This window comes from Carex rostrata, chromosome 1 (assembly GCF_964058835.1).
Source record: "Carex rostrata chromosome 1, lpCarRost1.2, whole genome shotgun sequence".
NCBI classification, from domain to species: domain Eukaryota; kingdom Viridiplantae; phylum Streptophyta; class Magnoliopsida; order Poales; family Cyperaceae; genus Carex; species Carex rostrata.
The window spans coordinates 15,675,750-15,699,342 of NC_135918.1; the positions used below are offsets into that span (position 1 = coordinate 15,675,750).

The 23,593-nt window shown below is 31.3% G+C and overlaps 2 protein-coding genes across 4 annotated transcripts in view; one reads left to right on the plus strand and one right to left on the minus strand.

The window, feature by feature from the left end:
* LOC144560662 (uncharacterized) overlaps positions 1–3,062 on the minus strand; it is a 32,913-nt gene extending 29,851 nt beyond the window's left edge. Inside the window, exons 1-3 of one of the 3 annotated variants that reach the window (XM_078309911.1) lie at positions 2,907–3,062; positions 1,152–1,659; positions 791–1,073 (exon numbers count right to left, since the gene is read on the minus strand). In XM_078309911.1, the coding sequence (XP_078166037.1) occupies positions 937–1,073; positions 1,152–1,659; positions 2,907–2,909 (648 nt within the window). In that variant the 5' untranslated portion in view covers positions 2,910–3,062 and the 3' untranslated portion in view covers positions 791–936. Of the gene's footprint in view, positions 1–790; positions 1,660–2,906 lie in introns of those variants that run through there. The other 2 variants (XM_078309920.1, XM_078309903.1) reach the window with 2 other exon arrangements.
* An 8,265-nt stretch (positions 3,063–11,327) lies between these two features.
* On the plus strand, positions 11,328–13,322 carry LOC144565698 (extracellular ribonuclease LE-like). The gene is made up of 4 exons (XM_078315555.1): positions 11,328–11,423; positions 11,807–11,962; positions 12,673–12,871; positions 13,027–13,322. The coding sequence occupies exons 1-4, from the start codon at positions 11,328–11,330 to the stop codon at positions 13,320–13,322; spliced, it is 747 nt and encodes a 248-aa protein (XP_078171681.1).
* The last annotated feature ends 10,271 nt before the right edge of the window (positions 13,323–23,593 follow it).

The following is a 23,593-nucleotide window of genomic DNA, read 5'->3' on the forward strand; positions in this document are numbered from 1 at the left end:
CATTAGCCATCCAAAGACTTTTATGCTTGGTGCACCTTCAAAGTTCCTGTGTCCTCCCATTTCCAAATAACATTATTTTTCCTGTTCGGTACTGGAGTCTGATAGCTGATTAGCTGCTGCAGATCCAGGAGTTCCAACATAGTCGAAGCTGTGAGTGGCCACCATAACTTTATGCACTAACTGTATTCCACGTACTGTTGAGATAAATTCAGTTTGCGATACTGCGCTGCTTTGTACCAGTACGCAAAAGATAGAGGAGGGAGAGAGGAATAACAGTGCAAATTCTGTTTAATAATTTCTCTTTTCAAATTACATGTGTGCATCTCTATTTAAATAAAAGATTGCAGTTGAACAAGGAAACTACCCACTAATCTGTCAACTACAAACATGCTAATAATAACTGACCATTATGCCAACTATTTCTTAAATAACTATGCTTAAAATAACCAATGCCTAAAATAACCAATGATGTTTTCAATTTTTCATACGTCTAACAACTGCGTATAAATCAGCTGAACTTATGCAGAGATCATATAAAAATAATTATGAATTAGTTCTCAACACATGCATACAAATACAACAAACTTTATTTCATTTTATTGAGGACTTGCGTCATGAATTTGCAACACCTGGGATATCTCAAATTTTGATTTGATGTGTGGAGTATCCGGCAGTTCATGAAATTCTTTCTCAACAAATCTCAAAGAACAATAATATTTTCCCCCTGCATTCTGAATAAGCACAAAAAAAAAAAAATTGACCCAACTTTAAATAAACTGACAATTCAAGATGTTTCAGAGGATTACATACATGCAATTACAAAAGATCCATTACATACATGCAATTACATTCATAGGCAAGGATCCATTACATACAATCTAAATTGCTTGAAATGTCAATATAAAACCAATCTAAATTGCCTGAAATGTCATATTGTTATGGCCTAGAATTAACTGGGCGATCCACATACCAGGTATCACTGTAAGTACCTTGTGTCCAGGTACCAGTCCTATCAGCATTCCAACCATTGTTACCTGGATTACCGGGCCTACCAGAATTCCAACCACTGTCACCTTGCGTACCAGGCCTACCAGCATTCCATCCACTATCACCTGGCATACCGGGCCTACCAGAATTCCAACCACTGTCACCTTGCATACCCGGCCTACCAGCATTCCATCCACTGTCTCCTTGTGTCCAGGTATTAGGCCTACCAGCATCCCAACCACTAGCACCTTGTGTACCAGGCCTACCAGCATTCCAACCATTGTCACCATATGTACCAGGCCTACCATCATTCCAACCACTACCACCTTGTGCACCAGGCCTACCATCATTCCAACCACTACCACCTTGTGCACCAGGCCTACCATCATTCCATACACTGTTACCTTGTGCACCAGGCCTACCATCATTCCAACCACTGTCACCTTGTGTCCATGTACCAGGCCTACCAGCATTCCAACCACTGTCCCCTTGTGAACCAGGCCTACCAGTATTCCAACCACTGTCCCCTTGTGCACCAGGCCTACCAGCATTCCAACCATTGTCACCTTGTGTCCATGTACCAGGCCTACCATCATTCCAACCATTGTCCCCTTGTGTACCAGGCCTGCCAGCATTCCAACCGCCACCTGGGCCGCCCGTCATATTACCAGCCTACCTCACCAAAAACATCAACAAGATATATATATAGTGGATCAGTGACAATATGATTAGGATTTATATGCAAACTACTGATTACTGAAGTAGATCCATTTAATTAAAGTAATTAATTTTAATAAGCAATTTTCTCAAAAAAAAAAAAATTAACAAAAAAAATGTGTACTTCCTTTTCAAGAAAAAAAAAACTTAATATAACACGAACATGCAAAACAGTTCCCCTTGAAACATATTGCAAGACCATTGTATTCGTGTATCTAATATTTTCTTTTATTATGCTGATCCGATTTTATTCATATTGAAATCAAAATCATAAGGGAATTGGTACCAAACCACTGGTATCAATCCCCGGTGTGCATTGTGCATCTAATCTAAACTATAAAAAATGAGAACCAGATGATACTTCAATCATCAACCAATTAAAACATGCTCAGACCAACAAATTGATCTGCATTAATTAGAAGTCCAGATATACGAGGACAAATGTAAAACCAAGAAGAGTAATACCCGAAATTTTTATTATTACCATATTCAAAAAAATATATATAAACCAAAACACCCTCGTTTAGTCATAATTTGAAAATTACCCAGGCAGCAGAGCCATTCCATGGACCCATTTAATGGAGACCACTCACAGCTGATCCACGGACCAAGACAAGGGTCCACAGATTGAATCTGCGGCTCCACAATTATTTTTTTATTTCTTTTACAGAAAAAATTATTAATTAATAAGAAAGGAACAAACTTTGATATATCTCAGTCAACGCAAATTACAGGGGTTCAATTCGGCTCAAATTTGAGTCTTTGGGCATGATTTTCAAGTAAAAAAGAAAAGGAAAAAATGAAGTTGGGGCCGCAGATTCAAAATATGCGAACTCTAGCCTGGGGCCGCGGATTGACTCTACGGCTTAAGTATTGATGGAATTGCCCCAAAACGAGGGTGTTTTGGTTTATTTTTTTATTTTTAATATGGTAACAATAAAAATTTCGGGAGTAATAGAGACTAGAAAAGCAAAAACAAACATAATATATATGAAAAAGAAAATTCAGATGAACCAACATAGAAAACCAACATTTGGCCTGTATCTATAATTGCCTGTATCTTAATTTCAGGTGAACCAACATAGAAAACCAATATATGATTTAATGATGATCTAATTGCCTGTATCTTAATTTCAGATGAACCAACATAGAAAACCAACATTTTGATCGATGTATATAAAAAGATAGAGCTAATAGGGTACCATTTCTGAGAAAATTAGAGCACAATAGTGAGGATGGAAGTATTATCGATCGCTGAGTTTGTTGATTGCTTTGGTGTGTGTAGGCTAGATTCCTTGATGAGTATATATATATATATATAAATATATACTAGAGCAGTTGCTAGCAACTTTTCAGATTTGTCCATTGGAAACTTAACAATCTGCAAACATCAAAAACACGTGCAATTTTAATGACCATATCTGAGTGGTTGAGCTGTCCTGTGAGATGTCCACTTATTACTGATGTTGTGTTGACAACTTGACATTCACTTGTTATTTTTGAGGTCACTACAAATTTCGTATTTATATTTGCTTTTAAATTATTAACAAATTTAGTCTGATCAATTGTATCATAATTAATTGTGCGAAGTTTTTCATTTATTCATGTTTAAATTAAGAGCTACAAAGCTTTACATATATTTTAAATAATCTAAATTACATGCATGTGTACATAAATTTACAAGTTTTGTCCATTTTGTTAGCTCCGGATGCATATCAAAATTGCAATAATTGAATTTTTGTGTACACCTATTTTGTGATATATAATATATCAATCAATTAATTTTATTAAAAAAAATTATTTAATCTTTGTTTAACATGTAGCTTCCTAGCGGCTATAAAGTTAAAGCTAGCGTTCACCTGATCAAGCACACCTTCTGAAAATTTGGTGAATCTATTAAATATATGAATTTTGTATTCAATTCTCTTTTTTTTTTTATTAATCTTATTCATTATGGAAATTAACTTCTATATAAGGATTTATCTCACCACACAATGTGAATTATAAAATAAATTTAATGTATCAAAACTAAATACTAATTATTCACAATATTTGTTGATTGTTACATATATGTATTGCTGAAAATATACAAGTTCCACCAAGTATATACATATATCTCATTGAAATAATCAAGTAATAGCACCTTGTTTGTGACCAAACAATTAATCGATATAGTAGATGAGGTGATGGATCAATACTATTAACTAGTCAAGTTTGGAATCTAACATTTCAAATTTAAATTATGCTATTTATATTATCCCAAGAAAAAAATTTACCTCAATTAAATGTAATAAATTTGACAATTCATCGAACGACTTATACACACAATTGTCTAGTCTATATTTAAAAGCTATTGACAATTAAGGTATCGATTAATTTACATCCAAATCTTACGAAATATAATATATAAATATAACCAAATAAAATTATTGGGGGGGGGGGGGGGGGGGGGGGGGGGGGGGGGGGGTGGTCCAAGGTAGCTATCGTATAATTAACTACCCGTGTGACTCATGCAAGCTTTAATTTTCAGCTATTGGTCCCACAATAATTCTGACCACACCTTAGTTATCTTTGTTGCCTCACCACATGCATACTAAACCGTGTGACTCACATATATATATATATATATAGATTGATATCAACATACATGACAACAACAATTAATTAATTTATAATTTCTAAATGAGGAGAGTTCAAATGTCTTCATTTTATGTGTTTTTATTATGTCTTTATTTTAAATTTTTTAATAATAAATTTTTTGAAAGTTTTATGTCAAAATAAAATCGTTATTGTGATTTACATTATTTTTTCTATGTGAACATAAAAAATTGTAATTTTTTGGTTTTGATTTTATATTAATCAATAAGTTAAAAAATCAATGTCTATAATTTATCCCCAACGGTGTATTTTTGTGAGCTCTTGATACTAATCAAACATTATTGAAATGACATGATGTTTTTTTTATGCATATAGAGAAGATCATACATATTATATCTAATGGTTTTATTCGGACGTCTAAGTTTTAAATTTTAAGTTATTGTAATTGTAAAAATAACAACGCAAAAGAGGCAAAAAATAGAGGCATTTAAACAATCCTCTTCCTAATTTTATATTTTATTAACCTCTAAATTAGAGTATACCACAGGAAACAAGAGCATCTACATCCCACCAATTTAAAGAGATTTTTAAATAATTGTTAACTACTTTTTAGAAATTAAGGTCTCTAAAGTTTCTAACTCTCACATCCTGAAATCAATTTTATAGTTTCTATTAAGCTAAGTCAGTAATAAATTAAAAAGGTGAAATAATTTGAGTCAATCATTTGGCCAGTGTATAGTTTATAAATAGCTTCTTGATAAAAACTCTAAAATTAATTTCTGGAATGTAAGAGTTAAAAACTTTAGAGACCTTAATTTTTAAAAAAAATGGTTAACGGTTATTTAATTAGAAACTCAGTTGAGTTTCAAAAATGTAGATGCTCTAAAAACTTTACTGCATAATTTTTAAATAAGAAACTCTTCCACATCTCTGAAATTGGATTAAAAATTATCACATCAGATTAGAAACTCTAATAAAATCGGGGATGTTGATGCTCTAAGAACAACCAGAAAAGAAAATGTAAAACTATTTTCATTACCTTCTATCTTGTCGCCTTTCTCTTTCTTCACCTCCTTTGAACAACCATGGCGGTGATTAATTCATCCTTTTATAACTTGAAGCAGAAAAATTAGGGACGTAAATGTATCAAATATAGATGAATAAATAGTCAAATCAAATTCATATTCGTTATTATTTTGACGCCAAATTTGAATACCGATGGTCTCAGATATGCAGATGTAAATTAGATAATAAACAAATACACATACAACCAGATATCTAATGAATAGAATATGAATAAAAATATAGTTCAAATAATAAAATAAAGTTAACTAATCTGCATCACAACACGCTACAAGTTAACTAAACAAATTTGTTACTTAAAAAAATATTTTTCTTGCTAACAAAAAGTTAGTTAATTCTCGTTGAAATTATATTTCAACTTTATTAGTGTTGCAAACAGAAACACTCGATTTAAAATTAATTTATTGATTAGAGTAAATTTTTTGCATTAGCATCTTTGAAATTTATCGATTTAAAATCTTTGAAAAAAATACCGTTAATATTTTTAATATTTCTTCATTGTAAAGATAACGAATAAACTGATCAACATAAAGATAAGCATCTCATTTAATAGAAAAATTAAAATATTTACTATTCTTTATTGTTTTACCCAATGACGAATTAATTTTCCACTAATCTTATTATAGACAAAATTGATATAAAAAAATATCATGAGCGCTAAATATTATAAATTAAACCCTCAAAATAAGACCCCTTCTAAAAATATCAACATTTGAACCGTAATTTCTTTAAATATACCTCCTCAAACTTAGGGTCAAATAAGGAAAATTACTCTTAAACTTAGGGCCAGCATATATATCAATTATGGATTCGGCAAGAAAATAACCAAACAAAAAAATATTTTTCTATAGAGCACAGAAACATTAGCTTTAGGTTAATGTTTCGAATTTATTGTTTCAAACAATGCCTGTGGAAATGACATTGTAAATACTTCAAATTAATTCGAGTAAAAGGAAAGGAAATAGAGAGGAGTAAATATATAAATTTGTAATTGGCTAGACCCTTATTTTTTTACTCAAAATAGAAAAAAAAATTCTAATTGGGTCTTTGGAATCACTAGTAAGTCATAGTTTATTTTTATTTTCCAGATTTTCATACAGATTGTATTAATAGCTTGGATTATTTGCAATACAAGAATTTGTATATATAATAATAATTAGGCAACTTTATGCTTGTATATGTAAAAGGCACAACAATAACATAACAAATATAAAAAAAAGGCGGCAATCATAATCCCATTCCCTAAAAAAAAAAAATTGTAGAATGGTCCAAATTTTAACTAAATTGAAGATAATTGTCGTATATATATGTTGAGTATTATATTTTGAGAAACATAAGAAACAAATGACTCATCAATTAATTGATTTTAAAATTTTAAACAATCTAAATTTATCCGTGTGCATATTAGCAAATGCACAATGACATTTTTTTTTTCAAAATATAATGATAAATTCTCGTGTATTGCTGGAATACATATACAAAGAAGCACAAATAAATTTACGACAAAATTTATTTATACCATATTTTATCATTTTATTTAATTAATGATTTACATCTTTTAAAATAATAGGATGTAGGGCTAAAAAAGATTATCCGATCCTTAACTAGGATAAATTTCGTAACCTGACAAACGTTGTGTATATCTGCTATATTCCAATCTAAATCAGTATATTTCCTTTCTTCTCTCATTTTTGTTGTATATGACAAATTACAAGACTTTACTTATACACTACATCTCTATCAAATGTTACAAATTGTGGGAATAAAACATTTTAAAATCTAAATATTACATGATATAACTCTGGTGAATAATAGATTTTTTCTAATATCTAAATATTATTATATATATGATGTTTTTAAACCCGCGATTTATTTTTTAAAAATTAGTGTGGAATATAATGTTTTTAAAATTCACATACAATTAATTTTTCTCAATATGTGTGACATTTTTTTTTTTTTGCTTAATTCGTTAAATTAACTTTATCTTACATAAATTGTGGACAAAAGAAATACATATTTCTGTGCATTATGCTATCATAAAGAGTAAAGATAAGTTAAGTGCATGCTCATCAAAACTTGTATAATTAAAAATGTCGCAATCAATTTTTCAATATTTCCTATCTAAATTGAAAATTCTCTCATATTTCCCCATATATGATTTGATTATGTTAATTCTTTTCAAAATAAATTCAATTTCAAACTGACATTTTAGAAATTTCAAAAATAACTATTGTATCCCTTCTCTTTATAACTTCTCCTTATTTGGTCCTATGTTAATTATGTAAACTGACATTATGTTAATTCTAATAATATGTTATCATCGCTTTTTGAACTTCTGTTGACATCTCAGCATCACAAATTAACTACAATCCGAATACAATAACTGTTATATAATAAAACCATCTGAAATTAATATTTCTAACAGGATATCCACTATATTATAGCGGATGATTAAATATTTATAACAATCAAAGGGCCAGCATATATATCAATTATGAACTCGGCAAGAAAATAATAAAAAATATATATATTTTTTCTGTAGAGCATATAATTAAACATTCGCTTTAGGTTAATTATAGAGGTGACCTTCTAGAAATTTATTGTGTCAAACAATGCCTTCTTAAAAGATAATCTAAATAATTAGTCAAAATTAATTATAGAGGAGAAAATCTATTTGTAATTTGCAAGGCCCTTATTTCTTTCCACAAAATTAAATTAGTTGTTTGTAATTACGTGTTTGGAATCTCTAGTAGGTCATAGTTCATTATTGATTGCAAACTTTCATATAGAATATACTTTCATATATAATCTTCAATACAAGAATTTGTGCATATAAAAATAATTAGTCAACTTTATGCTTATATATGTAAATCTTCAATACAAGAATTTGTGGATATAAAAATAATTAGTCAACTTTATGCTTATATATGTAAAAAGCACAACAATATAATATGCTATACAATTCATATTTCATGATGCATGCACTATAAGTTTGTTCATTATACCTCATGTCCATCAATTAAACAACTGTAAAAGAAAGTATATAACTTTAAGGACTGTAACATCTCAATTTTTGTATATTTGAACAATTTGTATGAATTGAGAAATTTTTATAAAGTCATAACATGTTTAGACTGACCTTGAACTTTTGTAAATAAAAGTGAGCAACTAAATATTATTTGGTGATAGGAGCCTATTTAATAAAATATGAAATATTTTTACTTGTCTTAAGATATGGTAAATTAATCTGATTGTTATTTAAAATTTATTTACTTGCAAATTCTTACAAGTGATAAAATCGATTTTTTATTAGCTTTGATATATTTTTTAAATTTATTTAACTACATGTTGATTAAAATTAAGATCTTATTAAAAAAAAAATGTATAATTTTTTTTAAAAACTATATGGGGTTCGGTGCAAGTCAATAATCATGAAAATAAGAATAATAGTTAATTAAATAAATATCTTAGTATCAAAGCTTTATGTAGAGACACCTGTCAACTATGATAGTTCATTTTTATCACCTAATTTTTTTCATTTTCCATTGCCGCTTCCCCTCTATTTTACCCCTCGGTGAATTCGCCCTTTGGTCCTTTTGTATTCTGAACAAATACTAAGAGTCAGTAACTAAGCTACAACGACAGGACAGAGGAGAAGTAAAACTTGCGGGCTTGGTCGGTTAGTTCTGGTAATTCGTCTTCTCAGTTCTTGCTGATCCAATTAGAGTTACTTTCTTGTTTTAACTGTAGCGGGGCATTTTTCAATTAGAAACAAAATTCCATAAAAGGTCCCACTTATCCAAGCTATTTGATGATTACTTAAAGTTCCTCTAAAAGCTTACAGGTATAAATTGTCTGTATAGGAATGCATATTAGGCCTTACGAAATTAATTGAAATCGTTGAGAAGAAACATGATTCAATTTTTGGTAAGCATTACAACTATTATACCTCTCTCGTTCACGTGTCCAGTATTTCCATTTAATTTCCAGGCACAGTTCATATTGTTGGAGAGGCTTATGTATGCTAACTGAACTTAAAAGAGAATGAAGAAAAGTAATATGTTAAAGCGTAGACTTGGACTATTGAGCTCAACCAAATTATGAATTCAAAAACATACGTAAAATAAAATAAATGATTTTGTGAATAAGTTTGGAATTAGTTCCTAATTCTGAATCGAACATGTATTGCAGAGCAATGAACTTGAACTTGACTTCGAGCCACGTTGTGTCCATCGTTAATAGGTGCGGATTTAGAGTTATTCTCAACTCCTTCCTACTTGTTTTATTGTTATTGATTGCTTGCGGGTTTCATGCTTGCTTTTTATTGCACGCTGTTTGCTTGATGGTTGTTATATACTTCCTAATTGTTGGCTTATTATGGTTGATTTGGGTGGCTTGAATGTTATATAGCTAGTATAGATGAATCATGGGGAAACGATTGACGTTTGCAAGGCATACATAGTTAACATAGCCTATGGGTATTGACCAAATATAAAGGGATTGCAATGAAATTGATATAAATGGACTGCACTAAAATTAGTAGACCTTGTAATAACAACCCCGCTAATTTGTTAACCAAATCAGTTGATATGGTGAAAAACTATAGACATCAAGGCACTGAAACTTTAAATGACCATGCATGAAACTTAAGTCCGGTATTTTATGGTTTCCATATCAATTCTTGAGACCATAGCATGTTATGGTTTTAAGTATCCATGTTATGGTTTTAATGTGATTGCTATTTTTAATGATTATTGCTTGTTGTTCTCTTGTTCTTTTATCGGATAATAGTTAGGTACTTATAATAGTGATGAAAATTGCATGCTACGAATGCTTGAAATGTTTTAGGACCTGATCATATTTTCCATAAGCTAGTGCATGACATGATACAAAGCAATTTAACTAGAACATGAGTTTGATTTAAATGAACCGTTAGCATGATATGGATGCATAAGTATTTCCTAAAAAGTAAGCACCATATTCAGGGTAAGTATGTAATTTCAATTATGTAGGCACTGAACTTGTGACACATAATAGAAATTGCATAGAAAATTATAGTTATGTTGGCGTTGAACTTGTAGCACAAAATTATAGTTATGTAGGCACTGTATTCGGGGAAAGTGCATAATATAAATTATGTAGGTGCCATATTCGTGGTAGTGCACGGAGTCTTGTAGCTACTTGGTTGAAGCTCACACCTCGAACTTCACAGTGATGTAGCCATTGAACTTGTAGCGCATGACTAAGATATGGTAAATACCATAATGGTTAACTAATATAAGTAAAATTGAATGAATTCATTACACTACTGCACATGAATATTTGCATATTTGACATGATACATTAGTATTGTACACTGGAAACTTAGGTTGATGTTTGATTAGGAGACAAATACATATTCCTTGGTGAACAGTTAACATGCTACTTGGTTTGTTACATTTTTGCAAGTTGTTTCTTTGATTTATATTATTATTGTTGGTTTCTTTTATTTGTGCTCGGTGCTAGTTTTGGTTCGGTTGGCTGGATCCTAGAATAACTTGTATGGAACTTAATACCATATTGAGAGATTTTCAATCTCTCACCTTTCCACTTCGGTGGGTTCCAAGTACAAAATGCAAGACAAAAAAATGAGATATCGAACTAGATGACTATTGGACTTGCCACAAAGAAAAGTATTTGATCATTTCAATAAATATGTTATGATATTTCAATTGAATTTTATTATACTGTAACGGGTTTATTTTCAATTTGGTTGTCACATATAAATTACGGAACTTAAAAGAAAATTTCTTCATACGTATTATGCAAGGTTTTTGTCATTGTCATTGGTAATGTATGTATATATATTATTGTGTGAGATAATAGAATCGCCTTTTGATCTGATGAGTGTGGCGGGTTGTCTGCCTTGTCGTTGGGGTGTGTCACATACACACGCAAACAACATGAGGATCACTTCCTCGGCTTTTGGCATTCTCTTGTTACTCGTATTTCTTTCAAGTGCACAAGCAGGATATGATTTCTTCTATTTTGTTCTTCAGGTACTTGCTATATCTGACAAAATATTTAGTATACTTGTAGGAATCTCTCAACAAAACATAAATAAATATCCAAGGTATCGACATGTGCACTATATATGTCGTTAATAGCATGTTACTTTAAAAATAAGAAGTTACTACATATCTAGATTAATGTTGGTCCGATTTGACAGTAAGTATGTTGGCTATATATGTATCTGAAATTGGCTGTTAATTTTGTTGTTTACATGGTAAGAAATTAAAATATTTTCATAAATGTTTTGTCTCACTTTGGTGGATACAAGCAAGATACTTTGATGGTTTAATTAAAGCTTGGCTTACATAATTGTGAACCATAAATTAACTAAATTTCTTTGTTTTGCTTTCACTGTGGAACAAATTATCAGTGGCCTGGATCAAATTGTGACACAAGCTCTGGTTGCTGCTATCCGTCTTACGGAAAACCACCATCGAATTTTGGAATTCATGGTCTCTGGCCAAATTATAACAACAGCTCTTACCCTGCTAACTGTGATCCGAACAACCCTTTTAATATAAGCCAGGTACTAATCATCTCGACAACCCTTCTATATGAAGTCAGTTCAATTTTGTCTATTACTGCATATATATATAGAGAGAGAGAGTTCGGCGACAGTACTTCACGAAGTACTAAAACGAGTGTTTAACTTCACATCTATATCTTTAATTTCGATTTTCAAAATGTCGATCCGAAATGTTCAAGTTGATCTCCATATAAAATTCTACTTGGAGACCAAAATTTGCAATTTTTTATTGTTTTTTCAGAAAAGTTTAGACCACAAAAATCAGTGATTTTGTTCGATTCCCCCTCACAACTTCGCAGCTTCTGCGAAGGTTTTCAAAAAAAAAAATCAGTGATTTTAAAAAATTTCAAAAAAATAGTAAAGTTTCTAAAAAATAAAAAATTTGGTCTCTATGGACATTTAATATGAAAATCAACTCGAACAGTTCGGATCAACGTTTTGAACTTTAAAATACTCGCTTTACTTCACGAAATACCGTAGCCCAACTCTCCCTCTCTCTCTCTCTATATATATATATATATATATATGAGCGCTTAATTTTTTATTTAATTATAAGCTAATTCATAATATTGGAACCATGCAGTTCCCATATTGACATGCATAACATTCATTATAAACGACTAGTAGACGACTGCAAATTCAGGATTTCATGCATGAAATTGTTTTTCCTTATTTTACTTACAAGCCACTATAATTTAATTTGCTTGTAGATTCAAGATCTGGTAACAAGTCTGAGGACAAATTGGCCTTCGCTGGCATGCCCAAGCATTGATAGCACCTCATATTGGCAACATGAGTGGAACAAGCATGGAACATGCTCTGAATCGGTGATGAATCAGCATGCTTATTTCCAAGTGAATTTAAATCTGAAGAGCAGAATCAAACTTCTGCAATATCTTCAATCGGCAGGTAATGCAACAACATTTTTTTTTTTTTAATTTGTTGAAGAATTAACATGATGAGTTTGTTGAGATTAAGCCTTGTATTGCATGCATACATTATTAGCCAACAAAAAATTGTTGAAGACTTTCATGAAACCTTTCGTTTTGGTTGAAATTCGGCAGGGATTACGCCAAACAATGAATTTTACAGTTTAACAAACATAAAGACGGCAATCAAGGCAGGGGTCGGTCATACACCATGGATTCAGTGCAACAAAAATGCAGCTGGTACATATCAATTGTACCAAGTATACATTTGCATTGACCATTCTGGCACGGTGCTGATTGATTGCCCTGTTTATCCGACGAGAGGAGGATGCAGTACTTCATCAATCCAGTTTCCCAGCTTTGTAGGGCAGCATGGCAAGACATCACCGCTGGAAACCACGTTCAATGAAAAGGGATCTATTGAAAAATAATGGTTAAATTTTGAATACTAGTAGCCTTGATGTACCAATACAAAATGATGTTTTATTATTTTTGCTGATAATGGCTGTAAAGTGGGTTTGTTTTTCAATGTTATCTATAACTTAATGGCTGTAAAGTGGGTTTGTTTCCCAGCTTTGGAGGACACGAGAAACTGCATGTGTGTAAATTTAATAACAAGTCAGCTATTGAAATTTAGAGTGGAAAAAAGAATGATGAAAATACTGTTTTATTGATTGCTGTGTTTTTGTACATGACTATTTATAGGCTAAAATTGTACTAGCCATTAGGCTGTTTCCTAATCTATAGAAGCTGTAATTTATGTCTTAATTACAAGATTTATTAGCCGTTGCTAATATTCAGCTAGATACCTAATCAATGTGACAGCTATATACAATTGTATGCTATATTATTTGTTGCCTAAGTTTTTTTTTTTTTTTTTTTTTTTTTTTAAAAAAGGCAAAAGCCCGTTTCATATATTTGAAACCGATAACTTACAAAGTCTCCCTATACGATATGACTAGAGTTCAGTCCATCGAGTCAAACAACATTCCTAACAGGTACCTACTAGCATCCATAGAGACTAAAGAAGCAACAAAGTCCAAGTGCTTATTGATGCACACAGGCATCCAAAATATATATAGGGGAATATACCACATTCTACACCCATCTCTTGAAGAGAAACTCAAGAGATTGAGTACAACAAAATGAATGTGATAATAAAAGAAAACAGCATCATTCTTCATCTTCTTTGCCAATGACCCATTCCAACATCATATCATCAGCCGGATCCACCACTTGCAAGGGAATAGCATCTAAATCACTTGGAGTCCAAGTTCCAATTGCCTGTTGGATGTCCTCTTGAATGGTACCTGACCAATAAGTGATCAAAGACAAAATTTGTAAGATAAGAGTACGAGCAGTGTAAGGTCTAACATTATTAAAGCACAAGTCATTTCGATGTTTCCATATACTCCAAATAGTTGCCTAAGTTGCTAATGATGAGAAATATCTGAGGCAAAGATATCTAATCTTCAATATCAGTCATTCTCATGCTTGCAAATATACAACTCTTTAAAGCTGGGGAGAAGCAAGGGTAGAGAAACAATTCTTCCCTTGACGTGTAATGAACCATTGGATTTCATCAAATTTCATGGATGGTTAAAATCGAAATTGGCAGCTAATGTCTACTAATTGTGCTTTATATCAGCTTTTGCAACGCCAACTATAGAATAAAGAAAAGAATCCAATAAATTTAGCGAGCAACAGAACAATGTAAAATGATGTACAAATTTAAAGAGATCGATGTTTATGTAACCGTCGGATCAAATCCACTTTAGAACAAGATGCTTTACAGGACGTTGGATCAGATATATATGGATGTTTATAATCGATTGTGCACCGAACTAGTGTTCAAGATAAATGAAACAAAACCAACGACCCAAACCTGCGATTTTTTTTTACCAAATACACATACACTTTATATGTATAATTAAGCACTAATTCAATTAATGTTAAACTTTTGCTCATTATGACATTTGTCCATAAATTGTCTATTCATAATAGTCAAATTGAAATTTTGCTCAATATGACATTTGTCAATAGTTCTGTGACAACAAAAAACGTGTACGTAATTATTCTTGCACCCAATCCAAATTTTCGATTCATCATGAACTTTATAGAAAAATAATTTTGTAAATTAATTTCGAGAGACATGAACAGTGGACTTGCAGGCAGTATGTTTTGTTATTAAATGTAAATTCATCAACAAAACAATAATTGCAATTTGAGTACGTGTTAATAAAATAGCAACTTATAGTATACAATTAACCGTAGAGGTTGAGCAAACAATAAGTAATTAAGGCCTGCTCCGTAGAGACTTGAGGCTTGATATTTGCAACATGCAATAAACAATTAACTGATTAAGGGAGGGAGCACCCAATTGCCAACTTATCCTATTCCGAAGAAATTAAGGCCCAACACTACAACAAAGTAGACATTTTTTGCGAGGGAAAAAACGCTTTTGTGACAGTCGTCCGTCGCAAAAAGAAAAAACTGAACAATGAGAGTAGTCCGTCGCAAAAAGTCAGTTTTTTATTCTCTCAAAAAGTGTCTCATTCTTGTTGTGCAACAAGGCCTTCATAGTCTGGGTACAAGCTCTAATTCTAATTAATGGGATCTTAATTTCCAGATTATAATAATTGTATTATCAATTAGCTATGGCCCGGTACGGCGGTACCGTAGTAAAATTAAATATATAATTGTAAATGACAGGGAATCCTAAAAAGGGACAAATTAAATCTACATATATTTGTGCTCCATGACTCACTATATATCTTTTCTTCTTCCTTCTTTCATTGCATGGTGATTGATGAGTCAGCCAGTGGGTTGAATTAATGTAGTCAACATGTGGCGCCACATTCATTCCAAGAAGATCGAAGCACCACTTCCACTTAATTATTAATTTGTCTCGCAGCCCCAGCTGGAGAGTAGATGAGCACACTCTCTCTCTCTCCCTTTCTTTTTAAAATTATATATATATAATACATATTCCTTTTTTTTGTAAAAAGAAAAAGAAAAAGAAAAAGAAAATAATATTAATGTAGTGTTGTGCATTCGATTTTTTTAATAATATCCTCAATTAAATAAAATTACACAACTTCCTTCAGTATTTTAAAAAAAATAGCCGCCCCAACCGCGCCAAACTAGTACAAAAAATACGACCATACACGATCTGAAAAGCTAATATCATATGGTTACACGACTCTGTTAATGAGCGTCATGTATAAATAGGTAGGTACATTGTACACGACATCTAAACCGTGTCTGTATAGAACTAACATACACGGTTAATAGAAACATTTTGTGTCAAGTCTCTAAGAAAAGGTGCTGAAAAGTGATTTCTACATGGTCGAATTAACCGGGTTAAATAACAACGGTTATATAGGTGTCCTTATATTATTTTCTGAACCCTACACAGTTTGTTATTTACAGCAGTGTATGATTTCTTGTTTTTCTTTTTTACAAGATTATAATTTACTAGAATTCATATTTGCTAGCCATTAAACATACAGTTAATATTACACATCCAAAATTCAATAAATAATCAACATCAAAGAATACAAAAATCAATCATATTCATTCAACACTCAACATCCAGAAACAACTAATAAACAAAACATAGACATAGGCATATACATATACATATATATCTTACATGAACATCTTTTATGTGTATGAAATGAGTCACAAACTGATCTTGAACTGATAAAAATATTTTCTAAAAATTAAATCATGATTTAAAACTATGTTCTCGGCAGTACATTAAACTTTTTCGCAAACCACAACTTATTTTAAAAGAAGTTTCTGTAAGAGATTAAATAATAATGTACTGTCACATATCTTTCATACACTATCCAAAACTTGGCTTTAAAACATTATTTAAAGTTTAGAGCATGTTTTAACTTTCAAAATCAGTTTATGACATATTTTATGGAACTTATTCTAAACAAAAATTGATTTCCGCGCAAATGTTAGAAAAAAAATTGACTGTGGTTATTGTCAAGGGAGGGGGTGATTGCATCTTCGACATATTCTTCTTCAATATTGGACCTCTTGATCTTTTCCTAGGTTGAAGAAGAAGGTTCTTTACATAAACATTCAGAAATCACATGTTCATATACATAAACAAACATACATAGCCAACGAAACATTCAGAACTTTATATAAATTCATATAATTTTTAGTGTGGTAATACTCATATTGAAGCCTACTGCGCATAATTTAAAATATTAACACATAAATTAAAAGATTAACACAGAAATATCGCTTAAATCAAAGCTGCTCCTTAAATGAAATACGTCCTTTTGAGTCTTTCTTCGCTTCATTTTGGCCTCCTACAGTGCATCCTGGCCGGTCTCCGAATCCTACTACCTCGCTTAGATGTTGATGATGAAGTCCAAATGCAAAAAGACTCAAAACCAAGGAGAACGAGGAAATCCTTTGTTTTGAGTCTTCCACGCTTCGCCTTTAAATCCTAGTTCGTATTTTCCCTACAGATGAAAACTCTAACCTAGTTTAGAATTAAAAATGGATCTGAGTGTGGTAACGAAAGTGGTGTTGGTTTCTACATTGACCTTTCAAAGCGAACAATGCCAAAACTCTAAGAGAGAGGATTAATTGAAGAGAGAAGAGAAGGGAGAGTTAATTGATTAGACAGGAGGGTGGTGGGAATTAGGAAGCGTCTAATTGTCCACAGCCTTCTGTCCACCATTTGTCCACAACTTTGACTTGCGCGAATACTGTAAAATTACTTCTACATGCTGTATAATTATACAATATATCACATAAAAAATATCAGTTAATCACAAAACATCCATCAACTATTTGAAGTGGTTCCATGATAGTTAGAAAAAGATTCCAACTTGCACAACATGACAAAATAAATGTACTTTCAAACTGTACTTTCGGAAATTGCAGTTATAGGAAGTTATTGGCAGTTAGAGTTAGTTATTAGCGGTTATTGGCAGTTAGAGTTATTAGTGTCTGCACTGGGTTGAATCTTGTATACTGTAAAATTGAATTTTGTATACTGTAAAATTGAATCTTGTATACTGTAAAATTGAATATTGTATACAGTAAAATTTTCAATTGAATCTTGTATACTATAAAATTGAATCTTCTACATAGTAAAATTTATAATTGAATCTTGTATATTGTAAAATTGAATCTTGTATACTGTAAATTGAATCTTGTATACAGTAGAATTTTCAATTGAATCTTGTATACTGTAAAATATATATTGTAAAATTGAATCTTGTATACTGTAAAATTTTCAAATAATACTGTAAATTTTCAATTGAATTGTCTATACTGTAAAATGTAAAAAATGCTATATTTCAGTTTAAACTACAACCTGCAAACAATCATGTATACTGTAAAATTGCAAAATATAAACCATAAAATAATACCATGTATACTATAAAATTGCTAAATCTATACATACATCCATCATCACACAAAATCTGTTCACCACAAACAACATCTGTTCAACACAAGATAAAAATATTCACCGCAACATTCAGAATAGCATAATAGCAACAAAAAAAACTATGGACAAATAACTTTTACATTAAAAACCTCATGTGTTCATTGTTCGGATGAATAAGAAGCCTCATCACAAGAACAACACGTTCTTTTGAGATGTCATTCTGCATAATAATAAAATAAACAATGAAACAAATTCGATTTATAACAAATAAGAATTACAAAATAATCTTACAAGTTATTTACCTAACTGAAAAGCATATGCAGTGTAATCATGCATACAAACCTGTATCATACAAAATAAAACGCATTAAAGAGTACTCAAGTATTTCAACAGCAAAAATAAAAAGATACTTACAGACAAATAAGGATTAATGAAGAACCATTTATCCTTGACAGGCGTCTCAAATTGCATGACACTCAGAACCATTTCAACCAACTACAAAACAAACTATCAAAAACATTCAAATCAAAATCAATGATGTATCAAGTAAAGTAAAATTACTTCATATATCCAGTAAAATTACTTCATATATCAAATTACTTCCTGTATACTGTAAAATTACTTCATGTATCCAGTAAAGTAAAATTGATTCATATATCCTGTAAAATTACTTATATATCCAGTAAAATTACTTCATATATCAAATTACTTAATGTATCCTGCAAAATTACTTCATATATCCAGTAAAATTACTTCATATATCTAGTAAAATTACTTAATATATCAAATTACTTCATGTATCCTGTAAATTTACTTCACGTATCCTGTAAAATTACTTCATATATCCAGTAAAGTAAAATTACTTCATGTATCAAATTACTTCATGTATCATGTAAAATTACCATAGACAATTGAGCTGCTACTACTTGAAAATTACCAGAGACGATTGTGCAATGTAATCAAACTTGAAAATCTTTCGAAATTTGTAGTAAATTTACCAGACACGATTAAAAATAGATCTCCAATCCCATTGAACTCAAAAATTCGTGAAGAGCAAAGGTAAAACAAACAACAAATTGATGAAGGGAAATCAATGATTGAGGCTGTTGTTCCTCTTCGTTTGTCACCTATGCATTAATTAGGAAAATCAAAATTCAAAATCGGTTTGATCAAAAGAGAAAAGAACTGCATTTAATTACCTTGAGACATATATAAATCTATCAAAGGATGTGTAGATCAAATCCGGATTCGGATTCAGACTGCGATTTGATCTTTAACGGCAAAATCAAAGCCGTGTAGATCAATTCTACCTCCTTTCTTGCCCCGAAAAGCAACCCTCCAGTTTCAGCCCTAACTTCCCTCTTGTAAGTATTAGTACTAGTAGCAAGAGCAAATCCAGTCTCTGCCCCCACCTGTCGTATGCTCGTACTCCGTCGCTGCCACCCGTTTGGCGCTGTTAGGACCTTGCTTGAAAAGGATCAGTGTTAGGACCTTGCTGTTAGGACATTGCTTAAAATAATATAATAACAATTTTCAAAACATAAAGAAAAAGTGTCATTTCACTTGCACCAATCTTGTAAAATTCATCATTCAATGCTGTAACTTAAATAACAAATCTTATAAAAAATGTCATTCAAATTTTCAAACATCCAGAAACTTTCAATATGCACCAATACTGTAAAATTCATCATTCAATGCTGTAACTTAAATAACAAATCTTATAAAAAATGTCATTCAAATTTTCAAACATCCAGAAACTTTCAATATGCACCAATACTGTAAAATTCATCATTCAATGCTGTAACTTAAATAACAAATCCTACAAAAAATGTACTTCACATTTTTAAAATATCAAAATCGCAAATCTAAACTGGAAAATCACAAAATCGTAATATTTCAGAAAGAAATTTGTCAAAATATCATAAATCTACAGAAAATTATAAGAATAAGTGTAACCTTGAGTATGTGGATATCTATGTGCTCCCAATGATACTGGTAGCCGCTTTATTGATGGAAGTCTTATTCTCATCCCTTCCTTTGTCGCTAATGGACTTCAACACCAGCGCCTTCTTCATCTTGTCATAGGCGGTGTCGTGTAGATCTGGATCGAATAAGGGGAATGAGAGATTGGAAAGAGAGATCAGAAAGAGATAAAGAGAGATCGAAACTTTTGTTTCTATGAGAGAAAGAGAGATCAGAAAGAGAGAAAGAGAGATCAGAAAGAGAGAAAGAAGAGAGAAAGAGATATTCAATTGAAAGAAGAGAGAAAGAGAGAAGAGAGAAAGAGAGATCAGGAAGAGAGAAAGAGAGATGAGAAAGAGAGAAAGAAGAGAGAAAGAGAGAAGAGAGAAAGAGAGATCAGAAAGAGAGAAAGGAGAGAGAAAGAGAGAAAGAGAGAAGAGAGAAAGAGAGATCAGAAAGAGAGAAAGAGAGATGAGAAAGAGAGAAAGAAGAGAGAAAGAGAGATCGGAAAGAGAGCTCGTTAGAAGAAAGTGGAGGACCGACAGTTAGAATGGAAGTTGGATAAGGTTGTGGACAGATGGTGGACAAAACCCAGTGGACAGAAACCTTTTCTCATATACAAAAGACCGTGTATAATCCACAACACATTTCCTGAACAAACTACAAATATCTTATTAGCGGGAAAAACGGAAAACCCTAGCAATATTTATACACGGTAATTATTTAAAAATTGTGTACGATTTGTTTTTAATTAAATTTTTTTTATAATGTGCTTTCTAGCATCCATGTAAGTGTTTTAATTCTGACCATTAAAGAAATACAAAAGAAGCCAACTTGTACAAATTTGAAACAATTTACAACATACAAATTTTTTTATGATGAACTACTTTAGATGTTAATTTTGGATCAAACATACAGGTTACAACATGTACAACTGTTTTGGTTTGTAAGTTTGAACAAGTTTCTTCAAAAAAAACTTTACAAAAAAAATAAAATAAAATAAAAATCAAGGTTATTCACAACTTATGTGATTAAACATTCACAATCTGATGATTAAAAACAAAATTACTAATTTTTCAACTAGTTCCTCTAAATGCTATCGTGTTAAACATCGACAGAAAGTCAAGATTCCACACTAAGAGTTGAAGATGAGGATAGAATTAATGAAGATGAGGGACGAAGAGTCGAATTAAATCTCCATCTACACCGATTCAAATAAAGTTGTACAGATTTCAGTACGAATGGTTATTGAGTATTTTAATATAAATTATTGTCTGGATCGGTCAATTGGATTTCTTAATCTTAATTAACGTTCATATCTATTTATTATTTAGATTTTCAATGTAAATGAATATCATTAATTGTACAATAACAGACTAAATAATTAATTAATTAATTTAACACTTGATCAAGATCAAGTAGTGTTCTTCAATCATCATGCATGCAATATGCATGGGGGTTCAGTTGAATCCCCCAAATTAAAATAATCAAGCAATATCCCCCCATCACCCCCACCCCCCACACACACCTGTACACCCTACGACCCAAAAAGAGCATATATATAAAACAATAGTAGCAGTAGCACTATGTACATATCAAGTTTATATGAAGATTGAAGTGCAAATTGAGATCAGAGTTGCCACTATTTTTGAACATGGACAACTTCTCCGCCATATTCATTATTCCATCCACAAAAAAGTGCAATTTATATTATATGCACATACGCAAACAAACAAAATAACTTTTTACTTTCCTTTCAATTTTTCTAGAAAAATGAGATGAGATGTTTTCCACTCATTTTCAACATTAATATTTAATAGTCAATACTGATATGGAGCTTAGAATATGATAGGTCCATGTGTCAAAGGCTCCACAAGCTCCTCACAAGTCAAATATTGGTCCCAATGCCGGGAGCTTCTCGAGCCTATCTATGCGATTGGGCTCGGAGAGGCTCACGACAGCCCAAGAAAGCTCACTCTGTGAGCCTCTCCAGAGCAATCCCCTTACAAGCTCGGGATGGTCCTCACTTCTATGCGGACGTTTCTATTCCATTTTGGTGATTAAGTGACTAACTGTTAGGCCACATTGTAGCTAGATGAGTTACATAAGGCCCTAAATTCGACTGAATTACACAACAACAAAGTAGACATTTTTTGCGAGAGAAAAAACACATTTATGACGGGACTCCGTTGCGAATAGAAAAAACACATTTATGACGGTACTCCGTTGCGAAAAGTCATTTTTTATCCTTACGAAAAGTGTCTGTCTTTAGTAGTGAGAGTCTGATAAATAGCTCAATCTTCTCCTATTTCGGGAACCGATAATCCAGATCTCTCACACACAGCCTAACTTTCTGAAACAGGACATGTCAACAACTCAAATCTCACATTCACCCTAATCTCTCCGAGATAGGATGTATCAGGATATATACAACTGCATGCGTTCGACATAATTCTCTTGATTTTTCAGCGGTTGTCAATCTAATTAATTAACTTACAATAAACAGTAATAATGTCCTATTCTAAAAAAAAAATAATAATAATATATATCTGAAATATAAACGAATTGATGGGTTCTGATGTACTAATTGAAGAACAATAATAAGAAAAAAACATACATATTTCGAAATAAACATAAAAAATTCTAATACTAGATAGCATGATATTATTTTATTGTAATCGTCAACTAAAGGAAAACATTGTGTCCTGCTCTTTTCTTCTTGAGTCAAATATATATCCACTAGTAACCGAAACCAGATTAATTATTTACATACAAAATTAGAGGCGGACTTTATTAGCTAAAAAGGGGATGAAGCATGCATTATACCTAACAAGACAAATTGTTCTAATTTTTATATAGAATGACTGTTATGCCTTATCTTCTCACATGTATTTGTACGTATTTTACAAATTCAATAAAATAAAAACAAAGACAGCAAGGTTATAATAGTAACTAGTTCTTTTTTTCTTTTCTATTTAAAAAAAAAAGAATGAAACTGTTTTGTTTGCATTCATTTTATTTTCATAACTTGCTTTTCATGGCCCTTTCTATCTCATTCTATTTTTTGTACTCTTTTAAGTTTTATATAAATTCACTTTTGTGAACTATATGTGATGCAAATCCATTTATGTTTGATCATGTTAGGTATGTTTGATCACGTTTGTTTATATTTAACTATATTTTTTTTAACTACAAGCTTGTTAAGAAAGAAAAAAATGTCGAAAATGTGAATAAATTGTAATATTATGAATCATCAATCATTGCTAAAAAACTATTTGTTAAAAAAATATAATTTATTGTCTAAAACTTGAA